The 15,929-nt window shown below is 41.5% G+C and overlaps 1 protein-coding gene across 1 annotated transcript in view; it reads right to left on the reverse strand.

Annotated features, from left to right (window-relative positions):
* Positions 1–3,445: 3,445 nt before the first annotated feature.
* The window catches only part of ATP8A2 (ATPase phospholipid transporting 8A2), a 274,582-nt gene continuing 262,098 nt past the window's right edge, over positions 3,446–15,929 (reverse strand). Inside the window, exons 35-36 of the mRNA XM_053971420.1 lie at positions 10,817–10,908; positions 3,446–3,559 (exon numbers count right to left, since the gene is read on the reverse strand). Of these exons, the coding sequence (XP_053827395.1) occupies positions 3,462–3,559; positions 10,817–10,908 (190 nt within the window). The 3' untranslated portion in view covers positions 3,446–3,461. The remainder of the gene's footprint in view (positions 3,560–10,816; positions 10,909–15,929) is intronic.

The following is a 15,929-nucleotide window of genomic DNA, read 5'->3' on the forward strand; positions in this document are numbered from 1 at the left end:
TAAAAAATAATGTAATCTTAGTAACAGAAGATTTCTCTGCAGCATCTGCTATGAGCTGCTGGCTGAGGCAGGGGAAGAGACTGCACAGTTTTGGCCATGCACTATGGGGTGTGTAGTCTAGTAAACTGCAGATTAGCAAGGCTTGACTGTTATCTTAATTTACAGCCCATATACTTCATGTTAACTCTACACACATTTTTAGGTATATTAGCAACCTAGTTTGACCCAGATATTTTTATTGGTTATTCACAATTTCTTCTTGACAAGTTATTACTGACTTCCCATTCTAGCTCCCTACAGCAGGACCTGAAGCCCTGTCAAAGAAAAGAAAATGTCAACAGACTCCTCAGCAGTTCTCATTGCAGCTCAGGCTCCCGCTTGCCAGCTTTAAATTGCTACCAGGCAATCATTAAAGGAGCAGCAGCTTCTATGCAAGCTGCTATTACGGTGTTATAAAAAGCAGTAACCAGAGCCAAATCTAATTCAGGAAAATCACCACTTCCATCTGAATATCCAAACCCATCTCCCTTTGGTCAGTGCAGAGAGCTGCTCAGGAAGCCCTTTTCTGATCAAGCCTCAGTAGTTAAGTCTGGACAGTCACGCAGAAATCCCCCATTCCTTCTGCTCCGATACCCTGTCTAGTTGATAACATTTTCACACAGCACTTTCAAAGGCTGCTGTTACTGCTCCATGCATTTGCCCTAATGAACAAGGAATTCTGTTGATGCAGAGCAGCTGTCATTCTCCTTCTGCTAACACAGCACCCGAATGCACCTCATCATTGCTCATCAAGACAAGCAACTCCAACACCCAGTCTGTGGCACATTACAATACATTAATTCCTGTAATGACTCCAAAGAACAAGAAGAATGCCAGGTCTTGACCTGGGTGGGTTCTACAGAATTAACTCAGCTAGAGATTAAGGTCATACAGCGATGATAAAGTCTGACCCACCAGCCCCAGTGTCACATACTGTATAGCCCTGTGACAAATCCCATGTGCAATTCCCATTGAGCTGACAACCAACACACGTACCTCAGTCTAAGCCACCATTCACTCTAGGGAGGGTTTTTGTTTGTGACACACACTGACCTCAATTTACAGGGAGGTCAAAATGATACAGCCCATAGTCTGCACTAATAAAATAAATCACATCAGATGACAGCTGCTCCTCCCCAGCATCTTTCATTATGTTCTGCAAAATTTTGTTGCCCTAAGTTAAGAACAGAAAAAACTCCAGGACCCCTTCTATTCTCTGCTTAACACATTTACTTGCCATTCTTCATTATCCAAAGGCTTTAAAAGTTTTTTTTCTACAGCCTCATGAAAAGCCTCCAAATTGTTTACATGCCGATGTTTGGTGTGTAGCTTAGAGTACAAAGACAAAGCTGATCTCATTTTGCCTTGGTGGGAAGTTAATTTTCCTTGTGTTTTTACAAAACGAAGAAACAATTAGCTGTTCTGAGGAGAGGCTTACACCACACATTTCCTAAACAGATTTGGTTTCTTAATAAAAGGAAGTGTTTTAACAGGTTATATCAGCATTAAGATTTAAAAACTCCTGGGACCAGGTTTACTCTCCCCTTATTTATTCTCTGCACTAGTATTTGTGCCTTTAAACAAAATTCCTCTCCCAGAAAATACATCCACACTTAGCCCCTTGACATTCATGCCTATGGCAAAATTATTTGCACATTTTCCTTATTGCATAATTGTCTCATTAGCACTGCAGAAAGAAGGTGATGACTTTTCCCTCTGTGCCATCAGCCTAATCCAAGAGCAATCCTGACTGGTGTTGCAGGAGCAAAATTTGCCCTTTCTAAACTAGAAGGGGACTCCGAACCTCTGAGGTGGCACTGGAAATTGAATTACAGCACTTGAGCACTGGCATTTACTCACAACCCTTAAGGAAGATAAAGCCAGTAGGCCAGGCTGGAGCTTTCCTCTCCTTTGCTAAACATAAACATTCATATTCAAATTGCTTTCGGATATATTTAAATCAATAAAAAATTCTGGATGATGGTCAATAGGGCAAAAAACAACGCCAACTTTTTAAATACACAGACGTAGTATATACATTAACCATGAAGCCTGGCTTAAACATAGCAGTATTTACTTTATACTGTTCAAAAATGTGGCTTGGCGACTAAAATTAATAGAACTTGTCTGGAGGACAGCATAAGCTTTCTAAGAGCTCTTTCAGCTTTAACTTATGCCCCAGTTTTTGCCCTTTTTTTTTTTCTCTTCAACATCCCAATCTATGCAGCAGCATGCCTGTCCCAATGGCACAGCAAGGCCATGGAGCCAGCATTCCTTCCAGGGCTCATGGGTCTGAGTGTTTTGGGAAACCTGTTGATGGATCAGATCTAGAAGAGGGACTGGTTTGGCTGAACAAACAAACAGCAGGTCTTCTCTTCACAATGGCCAGCTCTGTGTGTGTCCATGTGTGTGCATGCATGTGTGTAATCCCTTCCCTCTCTCCTCTGCAAACCTCTCTTACCTGGCCAGGGGAAGGCTTCTTTAGGGTTACAGTATCAGCCTCCTATGCAGATGTACATCTTATCAGCATATCTGACAAGATGGTACCTTTAAAATGAAATTCTCACAGTTTTGTTCTACTATTAAACTGGGAATGGGGTCATGGAGGGAAGCCCCAGGCTACATTTGAAGTGCACATCCAAATACATCATGAAGCATTATGAGGAGGCACCTAATTGAGCTCATCTTGGTGTCCAATGCCATGCACTCAAGACAGCTGCCCTGCCAGGCTCTGACTTCCCCATCCTGGCTGTGTGAATAAGCTATTACTTGGGTTTCAGAAAGCTAAGATAGAAACCTAATAAATCCTGTAAGAGGGCAAGAAATAGTCTAAGTAATTGATTGCTATCTTGTGTTATTCTGTCATAAGAAGGCAAATAAGCATTTTTAGCTACAAACTGTGTTGCAATCAAAAATTTTATGCCAAATAGTCTGTTGAAAATTTCATTCAAATTAATTAACAGTGACTACAAGAAGGAGTAAAGTCTGCATGCAGTTGTGTGCACTTGGTCTGTGTATAACAAAACAGGAAATCTCAGCACCCCGTTCCAATCAAGCAAAGGCTGATTTCTTATGGAACATAAATTTTCTACTTTTCCCCCAGAACAACCTTATGCCGATGTTTTAAATAGTGGTAAAACACTGGTTTTAATTTCACACGTCACATAGCACAGTCAAATGCTTCATAACAACATAAACAAAACTTTAGGCAGAGCTTTGCGACTGAAGTCAAACAATGGTTTCCCCCCCACAATATGCACTCAAGGTTTGCAGGGAGAATACAGAAACTTGTTGGCTAAGGCCACAGAAATGAGTTCTCTGGTGTTTTGGCTGCTGCTGCCAAATCTAGTCATGAATGTGTTAACAGTGGATGCATTGATCCAAATCCCATTATTCCCACCACCCATCAAGTGAAGAATAATTTATTCTATTTCTGTTCTCCTTTTGGTCGTATCGTAGGATCGAACAACTTGTGACTGGGAAACAACGCCGTGTTCTTCTTGAGAAAATGCATACCCATCTGAAAAAGCAGAGGAAGAAAAAAGAAATCAGTCACTGGAGTTGAGCTCAAGAGCACTGACCACTTTTAGAAACAGTTTTAGGTATCAAAGTTATGTAGTTATGTGATGAGACTACAACATCTTAATTTCTGTGCTGTGCTTCTGATGCTTAGAGCTGTGCACTGCATTGCCCATGTGGCACAGAAAGGGTGTCTGCTGCCAGCTCAGTCCCTCTGCTCTCCTCCCCAGGCCAGGTCAGTGGACACAGTCACCAATGCCCTCTGAGTTAACCTAATAAGCTAGAGATTGATTTGAACATGCTCCCATAGTATTCCCATAGTGGCAGAGCTTCTCTAAAGACTTAACAGAGAAGTAGAGATTTGCATTTCAGCTTCACTCCTCTTAAGTCAGCTTGATACCAGCAGTTTCTCTGGAGAAAGGTGGGAGTGTCTAGCCCACAACCAGATTTTTCTCACATCTTCCTCTTAACTCCTTTCAGGATTTTTTTCTTTTTTTAACAATTTTTCTAGTGGAATCTGATGAATGACAGTCTGAATCTCTTGATTCTCTCAGCTAGTCACTTATATTTTGCATAGAGAAAATACACATTCTGGAGGTGTCTATTTTGTTAATCCTGTGGTCTCCCTAGAAATTACTCAGATGAAAATAATCACCTGCCTGATTTCTTTTAAAGTACTGTGGACAGGCAAGTGACATTTTTGATAGCATCTGCAGAACACCACAATGCTGGTAGAACAGTCACAAATAGCTAATGGGTCAACATGATGAAACAGCAGACAGACTTGCCGATGTGGCCCTACAGAAAATTCTGAATGAAAACTATAGCAAAGGACAGGAGATTTTTTGACAACCCGAGTCACAAGCACAACAAGAAATCTTTGCCAGTAAGTGGAGGGGATTCAAACAGAAATACATTGCTCCAGTCACATACCCCTCATGGAAGTGATTGCAGGACAGCAGGAACTTTGATTTGATTACGTGACCAATTATCCCAGCATCCCATTTTATTTTCCCTGAGCAATCCCATGCCAATATACATACTGCTACAGAGGCACAGGTTTGTTTTTCCTGCCTGTAGCTGAAGGTTCACAGAATACATTCATGAAGTGTAAACAACCTTTTGGAAAAAAGTATGTCCATACTGGATCATTGCAAAGGAAGTATGATGTACAAAACAGGCTTTCATTTAAAAAAGGGTAGATTCACACTTAACAAACACCTCCAGTGGGTTTGCTCCATGTGAAGGGCCAGCATCCTGTTAGCATTTTTGGCTAAAATCTCCATGGATAAGTCAACTTGGTCAAAGACCACAAGCTTAAGCCCGAGAAGACTGAAGCCCATGTCCCATTACCTGATTTGCATCGAGGTGGCTTTACCATATTTACTTATCCATAAGATCATCCAGCATAATGGAGTCTTCAACTGCCATAACTACTGCAAATCCAGCACTGACCATACAAGTCAGTCCTGCATGTCATCTTCCCATGACCTGCTTATTCCCAGTGCTGGCACAGGCCTGTGGACAGCCAGGCAGCCCAACCACTCCGCAATGCCAATGTAAAACTCAGTCAAAGGAACTTGTTCACTGCTCTCACACCAATAGGAAACACCTTAATGCAGCAAGAAATTTCGGGCTAAGATTATCTGTGATTAAGAATACCAGGGGTATCCTTACATGTTCATGTCCATCATCCATCCTGGACTACCAGCAATGAAGGTTTTGTGCATATGTCATGGGATAGGCTGTGACCCCCAAGCTTCTCATCGAAGCTCAACATTTGGCGGCTCATTTTAAGACTTTTCCTGTAGATGTCTATACAGGAAGATGAGTTCATATTACGTTTTTCTATTCACATTACAATTAAAATTGAAGTTCAAGCTGTTTAGGCAGCTGACTGCGCCTTGTCAAATCAAAATGCTGCAAATGCTTGAGTCCCATCTGCACTCCCCAGGTAGCTCTACACTTCCACTGTTTCCAGACCCCATCCAAAAACAATGAAAGTTTCCATCTGTCATTTACTAGAGAACTTTCTGGAAGTTAGAACTTTTCCCCCAACTCCAGTTTTAAAACCACACCTATGAGCCTGCCTTGGCAACAAGGCCCTTATTGTTCTGCTGTCCTGAAGCAGCCCAAGGAAGGAGCACAGTTCTTTGGGGCTTTCTGGGCACAACCCACTCACCCTCACAGAAGGAAGGACCCTTATACTCTGAGACTTTCTATTAATGGAGGAAAGGGGCGCTTCTGAGTATCTGTCAGTGGGGCTCATTTGTTAAGAAGAGATTCACATTGTCATGAAATCTAAGATTTCACTGGTACCAGATATTATCAGACAATCTACTGAATTTTAAAAGTATCCTGTTGGGTTTTCTTAAAGCTTTGATATTCTTTGAGTAGATCCAAATCTCGTCTCCCATTAGGTCTCTAATTTAACACACTTTTTTTCTGTTCGCTGCAATGGCTGTTCTGGTCTGTGCAGCGCTGGACTACAGCAACCATCTCGATGGGTGTGCCTCCCACACAGACAGCAACGCTGTGCAAGCTCAACAGCACTCTCATGGCAACAGCTTCCAAGTCCAGGACCAGAAAGGGTCCAGAGGGCTCTTTTTATTCCAGAAGATCTCCTCATGGAAGGACTGCTTACAGTTTTAGTCACTTCAGGGATTTATTTTAGAGGCCTTCTACTCCTTGCACTCTCATCTGATACACCCAAATTGTCTGCCCCTGGATTTGTTTAGGACAGCCAGCAAGAGGGCAGTTGTCACTGGCAGCCTATCAGAACCCTCACCTGCTGCAGCATTTCACTAATTCATACTGCAGTGGTATTATGGTTTAGTACAGTCCAAAGTATAAAATGAATCCTTTTGTTTGTCTTTGGAGAAAAATGCCTAGATTCAAATCCACTAAAACTTTTAGGGGTTAGGGAGATGTGAGAGACTTTTTTTTTTTTAATCTCTTTTAGGAAATATTGCTTCTTGATATAATGAAAATCAACATTGTGGTATCACTTGACCAGCCAAAATCTGTCTCAGGAGAAACATTTGGTTCTGCAGAATTTTTTAAGGAGATTTGCTGTGATGTCACAGTTCACATTTACCAGTCAAAAAGTGAATGCTAACTCAGCTTTGACTTCTCCAGCAAGCATCTTCTGTTTAACCTGGGAAAGGGAAAGCTGCCTAAAATCTCGAACAGTCTGACTAATGCTTACCGAAGTAAATAATTTCTCTTCTGATAAACCATGCCTGTGTTTTCTTAAGGACCCAAGAGGAATCCCTGACAAATGGTCCCATCTCTTTAGTCTCAGATACCAACTTACTGGTATTTGCAAGTAGAAAATAGAGTCAGATGCCACAGCATCAAATTCTAAACCAATAATTCCTATTTCTTTTTCCTAAATTGATATTAAGAGATTGCAATTCTACTTAACTGTCAACAAACATGTAGCTTAGAAAAAATACAGAATGCATATTATATTTCAGACACAAGCAAGATAAGAGGAAAAAGAGTTTAGAAAGCATCTCAAGTAGCTCCCCTGTTGTTTTTCAAATAAAAATGCACTAGCAGAAAAGTGAAAGGAAGAAGGTGTCTGCTAGTGGAGAATAAATGGTGGGATTAGAGCCCTCAGCATGAACACATTATTATTATTTATCATTTGCCAGCCCCCATACTGTGAAACGAACCTCAGATGACAGGTGCTTTTTTCCCACTGATTAATAAGGTGCAAACCATATGCTCTGCATTCAGATTTACTCTATGAAGTCACCATATTCTGTCAAAGGAAGAAGGATTTTCTTTGCTAGCATAGGAAGCCTGGGCCAAGTGCAGTAATCCTCACTCAGGCATGGCTATTGGTGTTTCAGGGGGAGCTCTGCCAAAACCGTGCTCTATTTTTAAAGAGCATATTGAGACAAATGATAACTGAACACCAGCAGGAGCATTACAGGAGGCAAACCACCCGAGAAGGATGCTGTGGAACTTTCCTTATGGATGGAGGGTATCCTTCCCATCCTCTGGGGGCACAGGTGATACAGGTCAGTCATGCAGGAGGAAAGGGGAGGTCAAGAGCCATCTTTTATATCTACAGAGTTTGTCTAAAGGAGGTGCTGCTCTCATAAAGTCACAGAAGTAAAAAAGACAAGAACTTGGATGGAGACCTGGGGAGAACTTCACTGCCAGCAAACCCTCTGAGGGAGAATTTTTGGAAATCATTATTGCTCCTTCCCTCAAGGGAGAGCCACACAGCAAGCTAAAGGGAAGGGTACAAAGACACATCTGAGAGGAGCCTGGTAGCATTTCCTGCGCATTCTTAAGAGGTTTCAGAAAGCAGATGGCAACAGGGGGTGACCAATTTCACCAGGCACCTTCACCGGGAGGTGAGCGCAGCCTGGGGAGCAGCGTTGTCAGCACTGCCTACAAGATTGCACTGAGATGGTTTTATTTTAGCACTTGGGCTTGACAACCATATGCAACTCTTCCACTAATGTCTCCTGACAATGCCATCCAAACAGGAGCTTCACACTTCCTTTTTTTTTTTTTTTTTTTTAAGTTTTGATAAACTTCCCAGAAGTTATACTAGTAGAAAGGAACCATGTGATCTTTGACAGTACAGCCTGTAGATAGGTTTATTTCCAGAGCTTCTGGCAGCTCTTCACAATTCAGGAACACAAAAACAAAGAGCAAGAAAAGTAGCCATGAAGGTTTTACTTTAAGGACATACTCTTCCAAATGGACAGGGCTACTCTCCAAGGCAGCCACTCCCATATGGCACTGCCATGGCACTGGCTGTGCAGCTCTGTTGCCCACTTTGGGGGCTGGACCCACAAGAGCCTGGTGCTGTATGGGAGCACCCCAGCCATACATCACGCCTTAAGCTCTTGTGCTGTGCTAATGCCTTTGGAGAAGGACTGGCTCACCAACAGAGAGCTAAGGAAACACACAGAGTGAGCTTCTGCCTCTTGTACAGGGCTGTGTAGCCTTACCTTAGTCAGCTCTTTGCTCCTACCATTGACCACCAGTAGTAGCCCAGAAACACCTTGTGAGATTTTTCTTCTTTCCATGGGGCTGGAAACAAAGCTGTCTAGGCATTGCTTCCTCCCGAAACATTTGGAAATGGTTTCTGCCAAAAATAAAGTAATTTCCAACACAGTATTGCATCTTTGCAATCTGTGCTAGGAAATTTAATCCCATTTTCATTCCTTGTTGGGACCAAGGCAATCCATTTGCTTAAGCTTTTGTCAGCTCTAACTAAACAAACCATTTTCCTGCTTTATATGTAAGCAACAGATTCTGAGTTGAAGCCACAAAAGCAATTTTTGGTCTTCACAGCCTGGGAATTTAGGGCCTGGTGGAAACATATGAACAGTTCAAGACTTCAAACAGAGTACTTGTAGTGTGATTTAAGATACCGACCCAGCATGTCAAGGCTACTGCCCTATTCATCAGCTCTCTGCTTTGAAGATTTCTAGCATTTAGTAAACAGTTGTACAATTTAGGGTTGTGAAAACAGCACATATGTTCCCTGGATTTCACATGGCCTTGTACATATAGCAGCTATGCGACGCTGGAAAATAATATTTGACAAGAGATGACAGAAGTCATGGACACATCACAAAAACCATCTTTCAATCCTAACAGCTTCACAATCAAAATTTATGTTCATGTGAAAAACAGATTGCTGATTGTAACCTGTCCTGACTGGCCTGACTCATTTAGCACTTAATCATTTGCATTTATAGGGAAGCTGGTTATCCAAATTAGGGTTTATTTTGATCTCATTTTCTTTCCCAATAGCTGTTCTACTAACAACCTGATGATGTGTTCTTTGAGACTAAAAGTACATGTTAAGTCTGACTAGTTACCTCCTGGTATATCTCCTTTCTGCACTGCTTCACAGGTTTCACAGACTGTGGTAAATCTCCACAGCAGACTATTTTGACAGCCATTTATTTGTGCATTTTATGGATTTCTTCTGTCAATCATTGCTTTTGGAATCTCCTCAAAGAGCGTGTTTGCATGCCCAAAGCCATGTTGCTATCAGCATTCCTGGCTCCTTTATACAAAGGATTAAATCCTTGCAGAAACATGGCCCACAGGGCTGCTCTGCTCACTGGCCTCTCTCCCCAGATGTGGTGGGATTGATTACCAAAGACCCTACATCCCTTGACACTGATGGTGGCCTTCCAATGGCTCTATCAAGGACAAAGACTATCAGATCCATCACTGTCCCACTCCTTCTAGTCAAATTTCCCACGGAAAACAAGAATACCTCAGGTATTATCCCAGCCCTGCCTCCATGACCTGAGCCATAACAATTCTGCTACAGAAGGAGACACAGCCAGCAACAAAATTTGACACTGTGATTCTTAAGCAGTCAAGGGTGTCACTTCCTACTGCAATGGCAATACAAACCCCAAATCCTGAGTGTCTGCCCCTTGCCCTGTGTGCAGCAGTACTGCACACTGAGGGAGTTATTTTCTTTAGTAAATAAGCCTATTGTCACCACCAGTTTCATCCCAGGAGAGACTGCATTTTCTCACTAGAAAGGGCTCACTGGACTCCCTGGTCCCTCAAGACAGCATGGTCCTTCAAAGCATCTGGCCTAGAGAGCTGCTGGAGATGATTTTAAATACTGTGTAAGCCTTTAAAACACTGACAAAAACCCATCAGGTCCAGCAGACAAAGGAAGATGAAAAATGGATGACTTGTACATCAACAAGAAATGCCATTTATTTGAAGCAGCAGCAGTAGCCAGTTGTGACGTTGCTTTTCTTTTCCCAGCAGCAGACAAAGAGGGAAAGAAGAGGAGAGAAGCAGCTCTGCAGGCCATGGCTTTCCTCACCAGCAACACACAGAATCCTAATGGCATCCCTGAAACATCATTGTATTCTCAGCAAACCACAGCTAATATGACATTTCATACAGAAATAACTTCTATTAAAGCTAGGCTCTATCACAACATTTACTTTACGCAGAGTTTTTCATTTTTAGACTATTCTTAAGACTATCAGAATTCTACCTTTAGAGAACCTGCATACTAGGATTTTATCATTTGGGCCTGTTGATTGGATCCTAGGGAATTAACCACATTTGAGCTCCCCTTGCCTAGGGCCAGATACACTAATTCCACTTCCAAATGTACGTGTCTTGCTTGGCAGCGCTAGATTATCTCTACCTACAATTTAATTAAAAAATAATCACCCTTGGCTTCCCTCATGTGGGCTGACGCTGTGAAACACAGCGGATGTGAGCCGCTACTTACGTGACACGCTTTGCTGGACAGAGTGAGCGCGGAAAAGGCTCGGGGGAGTTTTCCTGCCGAGCCTTTTTAACAAATGGTCACGTTCGTTCACGCTAAGGGAGACAGAAAGAGAGAAAACACACCAGTGAGTAACCAGATAATTTCAAGGTAAAAGTCAACTGTATTTAAAGTACCTGGCAGCTTTGACTTTGTCAATGCTAAAGGTGATTGTAGCATGAAAAAGAATTTTCTCTTTCTTTAAACTGCACATTATCAAGAGAACTCCTCCTTTCTAAGGACACTTTCTATAAATCTACTTTTGGTCAATTCATCGCTAGTATCACCATCACTGTGATTTCTAAATGTGTGATGCCTCTAAATTATTACAAGCCATATTAGAAGTCTGACATCGATATGGAACGTTAGGAAGATTTCTCTTTAATATTATGCATATGAATCACAGCATCCACAAACTGCCTTAGAGAGAATGAGCAAAGCATGGTCGCTTAGCACAAGGTAGAAGGCTTCTATCACACCTGCAAAATGGCCTGAAGCAACCAAAGGTAGGACCCATAGTTAACTCTGCTTTCTAAAAAATGCTCTCAATTTTAACCTCCCATATGGAAAGAAAACTTTCTATCCAGTTTCTTTTATTAAAAACCTATTTGGTTTACACAGTTCTTGTCAGAAGCCTGAAAAAATTACTGCTGAATTCACAAAATGTGAAAATACAAACTTAAGGTGAAAAATACTTACAACAGGTTTAACATACCTACAGGAACTATTAGAAGCATTCTCCACTTCAATTTTTATAAAAAAGCACAACACTCACTTCATCAAGAACTTTATGCCCAGAGTTAAAAAATGACGACAAAGATCCTGACCTTTCAAAGCACTTAATTATGTATATGAGTCCCACTAAATTCAGTGGGGTTTTAAAATATTGGAGGCCTTCAAATCTCATTACACTGAGGCCTCAAGTAACTTAAATATCTGATTATTTTCAGAAAGATATAAAGAGTCTACTTTGGTTCAAAGTTCTCCACAATTGGTCTGTTTATTCCACCTCACCCTTATTTCTGACACTGAGATGGAGCTAGTGCATAGAAGGGATCTGTTTGCTGGTACAGCTCCTTGCAGTGCCTTTATCCCATTTGCCCCACATTTACACTGTCTCCATTTTCACAGTCTGCTTTTTCTTTCACATCTTTATTCACAAGGAGCAATTGCACTGATTATGCTGCAAACATGGATACACACCTGAATGCCAGTGCTGGTATCTTTCCTGGGTTAGATTACAAATTCACATGCATTTGGTGTATGAAATGGAAATCCCAGCAGCACAGCTGCTGCTGTCGACATGCTAACAACAGCTTTAAACAAACAACTCCCTTTCACTGAAGCAGTTTGCTAACTTCAATCAGGAAAGTAACTGAAGAATCTCTGAGATGCCTATAATATGTAATCCAGCCACGCAGGCTTATATTCCACTTAATAGTCCATTAGGGTAATAGCCAGGCTCACAGTCCTCTGTTCAGTGCATAATGAGGTGTCCACAAAAGACAGGGTGGAATCCTTCTCTCTTTCCTGTGATCTCCAAGCTCACACATCTGAACTAGAAGCTTGTAAAACCTATGGACACCTCCTCAAAATCTTTACAAACTCTCAGCATTTTCAGACACTTGGTTTCCTCCCCTCCTTCCCTTGCACCACAGAATCACACCTGCAATGGGTATGGCAGGTTGCTTTCCCTGCCTGCAATCAGCAGTATTCCCTCAACATAAAACAGAAGTTGATAATAAATTTTGAAGCAAAGTTTTGATTCCAACTGAGTCTGTCAAACAAACTCTAACAACTCTTGGCTCACGAGACCTGCGTGTGTTCAAAGAAGAAAGGATCAGATGTTTCTATTAAAACTAGGGTTACAGCATGAAAGCTTCTAAAAATCTTGGAGGACCCAACTGATTAAAAAAAACCCAAGATCAGTTACTGGCTGTAAGAAAATCAAGTACATACAGAAAGAAGGTTCTACCTGTTCCAAGCAGGCAGCATGATGGAAAACCCATACTACAAAGAATCACCACATAAGGGTGATGCAATGGAAGGCACAAAGCAAGACATGAGACTTCTCTAACCTTTAACATTCCTTGCTTAGGAAGTTGACAGCCTGCAGAAGCAACCACTACCAGTGCATGTGCAAACCAGTGATGCTGTACTGTACAACCTCCTGCTGACTGCAGAAGACTGCTGGGTAACTTGTTAGTTTAGTGAAACACTGTTTGAACACACTGCTGTCCTGTGAATGACAGAAGTGCAGTACTTGTTCATGTTCTGCAGGTAAAGAACATGTAGGAAGACTCTTTTCTATCTCACTAGGAGGGTGATTTAAAAAAAAGGAATCTTAAACCAATCAAAAATACTTGTTGTAAGGGACAAATAAGCAATATTTGCCATAAAATTCTTACACTGAGAATGGAATTAACCACAGCAGAAAAGCTCACAAGGAAAAATTCTTCATCTGCTTGTCTACCATGCAGTAACAGATGAGGTGCAGACCAATAATGCTTAGTCCCTCAGGTTCCTAATTCAATGTGCAGAGGAAAGCCTGCTGTTAAGGGACCTCTGAACAGGAATGACACATTGCAGCTCTAAGAATGCCAAAGCTATGCTGTCTTTGATATTGCTAATTACAATCAACAAGTTCAAAACTGAAGTCACATCTGATTTTCCCAAATGGGAAATTATATTGGATTGTATCTATGCAGAATTAGAGCATTTGTGGTTTAAGTATGAAGGATGACTAAATAGACTGCAAGCAGGACCAGTCAAGTACTATAAGATAAACCTTTAATACACAGAAAGTAATGCAACACAGTTCTTCTGAACTGGATCAGTATTTGATTTACAAGCAGATATTAGATCTCCCAATAAAATCCCTGAAAGTGAAGTGGCTTTCTTAAGTAGTAAGTGTTTGCACTCATACAAGTCCCTGCTTTCAGAAAAGGTTTCTGCCTGCTGCTAAAAGGTAACAAAGTGAAGACTTCTCTGTCTGCCTCACACTTTGATGCAGAAGTAACGACAACACTGGGCTCACAGGCAACAGGTTGGGCCTTACTCACAGAAATACTGCTTTTAAATCTATTCCAAGCATTAGCCATTATTTCCAGATTTAATTCTGTTTTCTAGTGACTCCAAGCCAGGGCTTAAACACTCCCATGGGGTCTAAGGATGGCATCTTCAGATGCATTGAGGCAAAAGGATACAAGATCATGAGATCACACTCTGAAAACTGGACAGTTGTGTTCATATTCAGGAACTCAAAAATTCATCAGAACAGAAGACGACACAAGCCCAGACATTCTTATGGAAGTCAGTGACATGGAAAGTGACAGTGAAATACACTTTAGCTGGTTAGTCAGTGACCTCCGAGGGGGTAAGGCAGAGGCACCATCTATCTGTAATTATATAAAGGACAAAGAGCACAGACAAAATGCTTTGAACTAAACAAATACTTGACTAGAACAAAAACTATTGAAAGGTTCAGATTCTGAGGGTTTCTAGGAGAAAAAAAAAAAGATTAAAAAAACTCATTAGTCAAGTCAGCTAAAATCAGATTTAGTTGCTATCAATAATGCAGAATACCTTAGGCCAGGAATGCCTTTGTGATGGCTTCATGAGAGAGTCAAGATGACTTCTGCATGCCTGGAAGTCTGTGCCAGCAACATCACACAAATTCATTATGTGAATGACAAATCAAAACATAAACTAAAGGCAACATGTTATCTCATAATAATGCTTTCAATTCCATGAATAAAATGACTCTTCCATCTTCCTATCTGAATTGCTCTAAGGTGTCAACGGAGACCTTCATTTTATTTTTTGTATTCTCTTCTTCTCATCCCTCACAAAAGCAAACAGCCCTTAAATCTAGGCAACAAACATCTGGCTTTACACATTCAAATGAGATGCATCAAAACAAACAGAATAATTCAAAGCTGACCACGAGGTCCTGCTGTCTCATTTGCTCGAGTAATTAAAAAAAGATGAGCTTCACCACCAATTAATCTACTGAGCACTAATTAGCGTTAATGAGGATTTGGGGTATTTGGTATAGCTTGACCCAGAATGTCCTCCTGAGTCCATTAATTGACTGGTGGCAAAAGCAGGGATCACAAAGACCGGAAGGTTAAAGTGGATGCAGGTGTCTCTTAAAATTGGATCTTCCCTTAGAAAACATATGCATATCCCAGTTAAAAAAAAAAAAAAAAAAAAAAAATTCAGAGCCCTCCTTCTCTTACAAAAGCTGAATTCTTGTTTGTGTTTTGTTACAATTTGCTAGAGGAGATAAGCACACCAAATAGGCAAATACACTCAGTTGCCACTGGTTTTAACTCACTGCCCTTGTGGATTATGAAGAATTCAGTCAGATACAGACATCTGAAATTATTTGGTTTGTTTCTGCTTCTCCCCTTTCCAGAAGGAAGAACTGAGGTGCCTTGTGAAGCCTTACCAGGGCTGCTAGAGATGACACAACTAAAGCACACAAGCACATTTCCCAGCTGCTACCCCTGTGCCAAAAACATGCCAGGAACTCACAGCAGAAGCTGGGCTCTCCAGTGCAAGATACTCAGGGTCCATGGGCATGCCCAGAGGACAAGAAAGCTGCAGCTGTTTTCCCTATCATCTGAACATGTACAAAGCCCTCACTATACTGTCTGCAGGTGCAGCATCACTGGTTCTTCCACCCTACAGTGGTGCTGCAGCAGACAGCCACAGGTAAATCATTGTTGAGCTTGGTTTAAACCAGAAAAATCCTTCAAGGCTTAGGCTGAAGTTCTGTCCTTAACTCCACAGTCTCCTTGCTACACATATGTATTTTCAAAAGAAACAGCAGGTAAACCCTTGTTCTGTCTCTTTGCTTCCACTGGCACACACTCTGCTAAAGACAGCCTGAGAAACTCTGTCTGGCCTGCATTATTCTGCTGTTTGGAGGAAACACCTTGCAACGTGTTGCCCTCTCACTGTGACACCAGGGATGGGAAAGAATGAGGGAAGGGAAGAGAAGATTTCGCAAAATATCCTATATGGCTAAACACAAGGTAAAAGACTAGGAAGTTTCTGTCTTTGTCATCTT

The sequence above is a fragment of the Vidua macroura genome, chromosome 2, assembly GCF_024509145.1.
Source record: "Vidua macroura isolate BioBank_ID:100142 chromosome 2, ASM2450914v1, whole genome shotgun sequence".
NCBI lineage: Eukaryota > Metazoa > Chordata > Aves > Passeriformes > Viduidae > Vidua > Vidua macroura.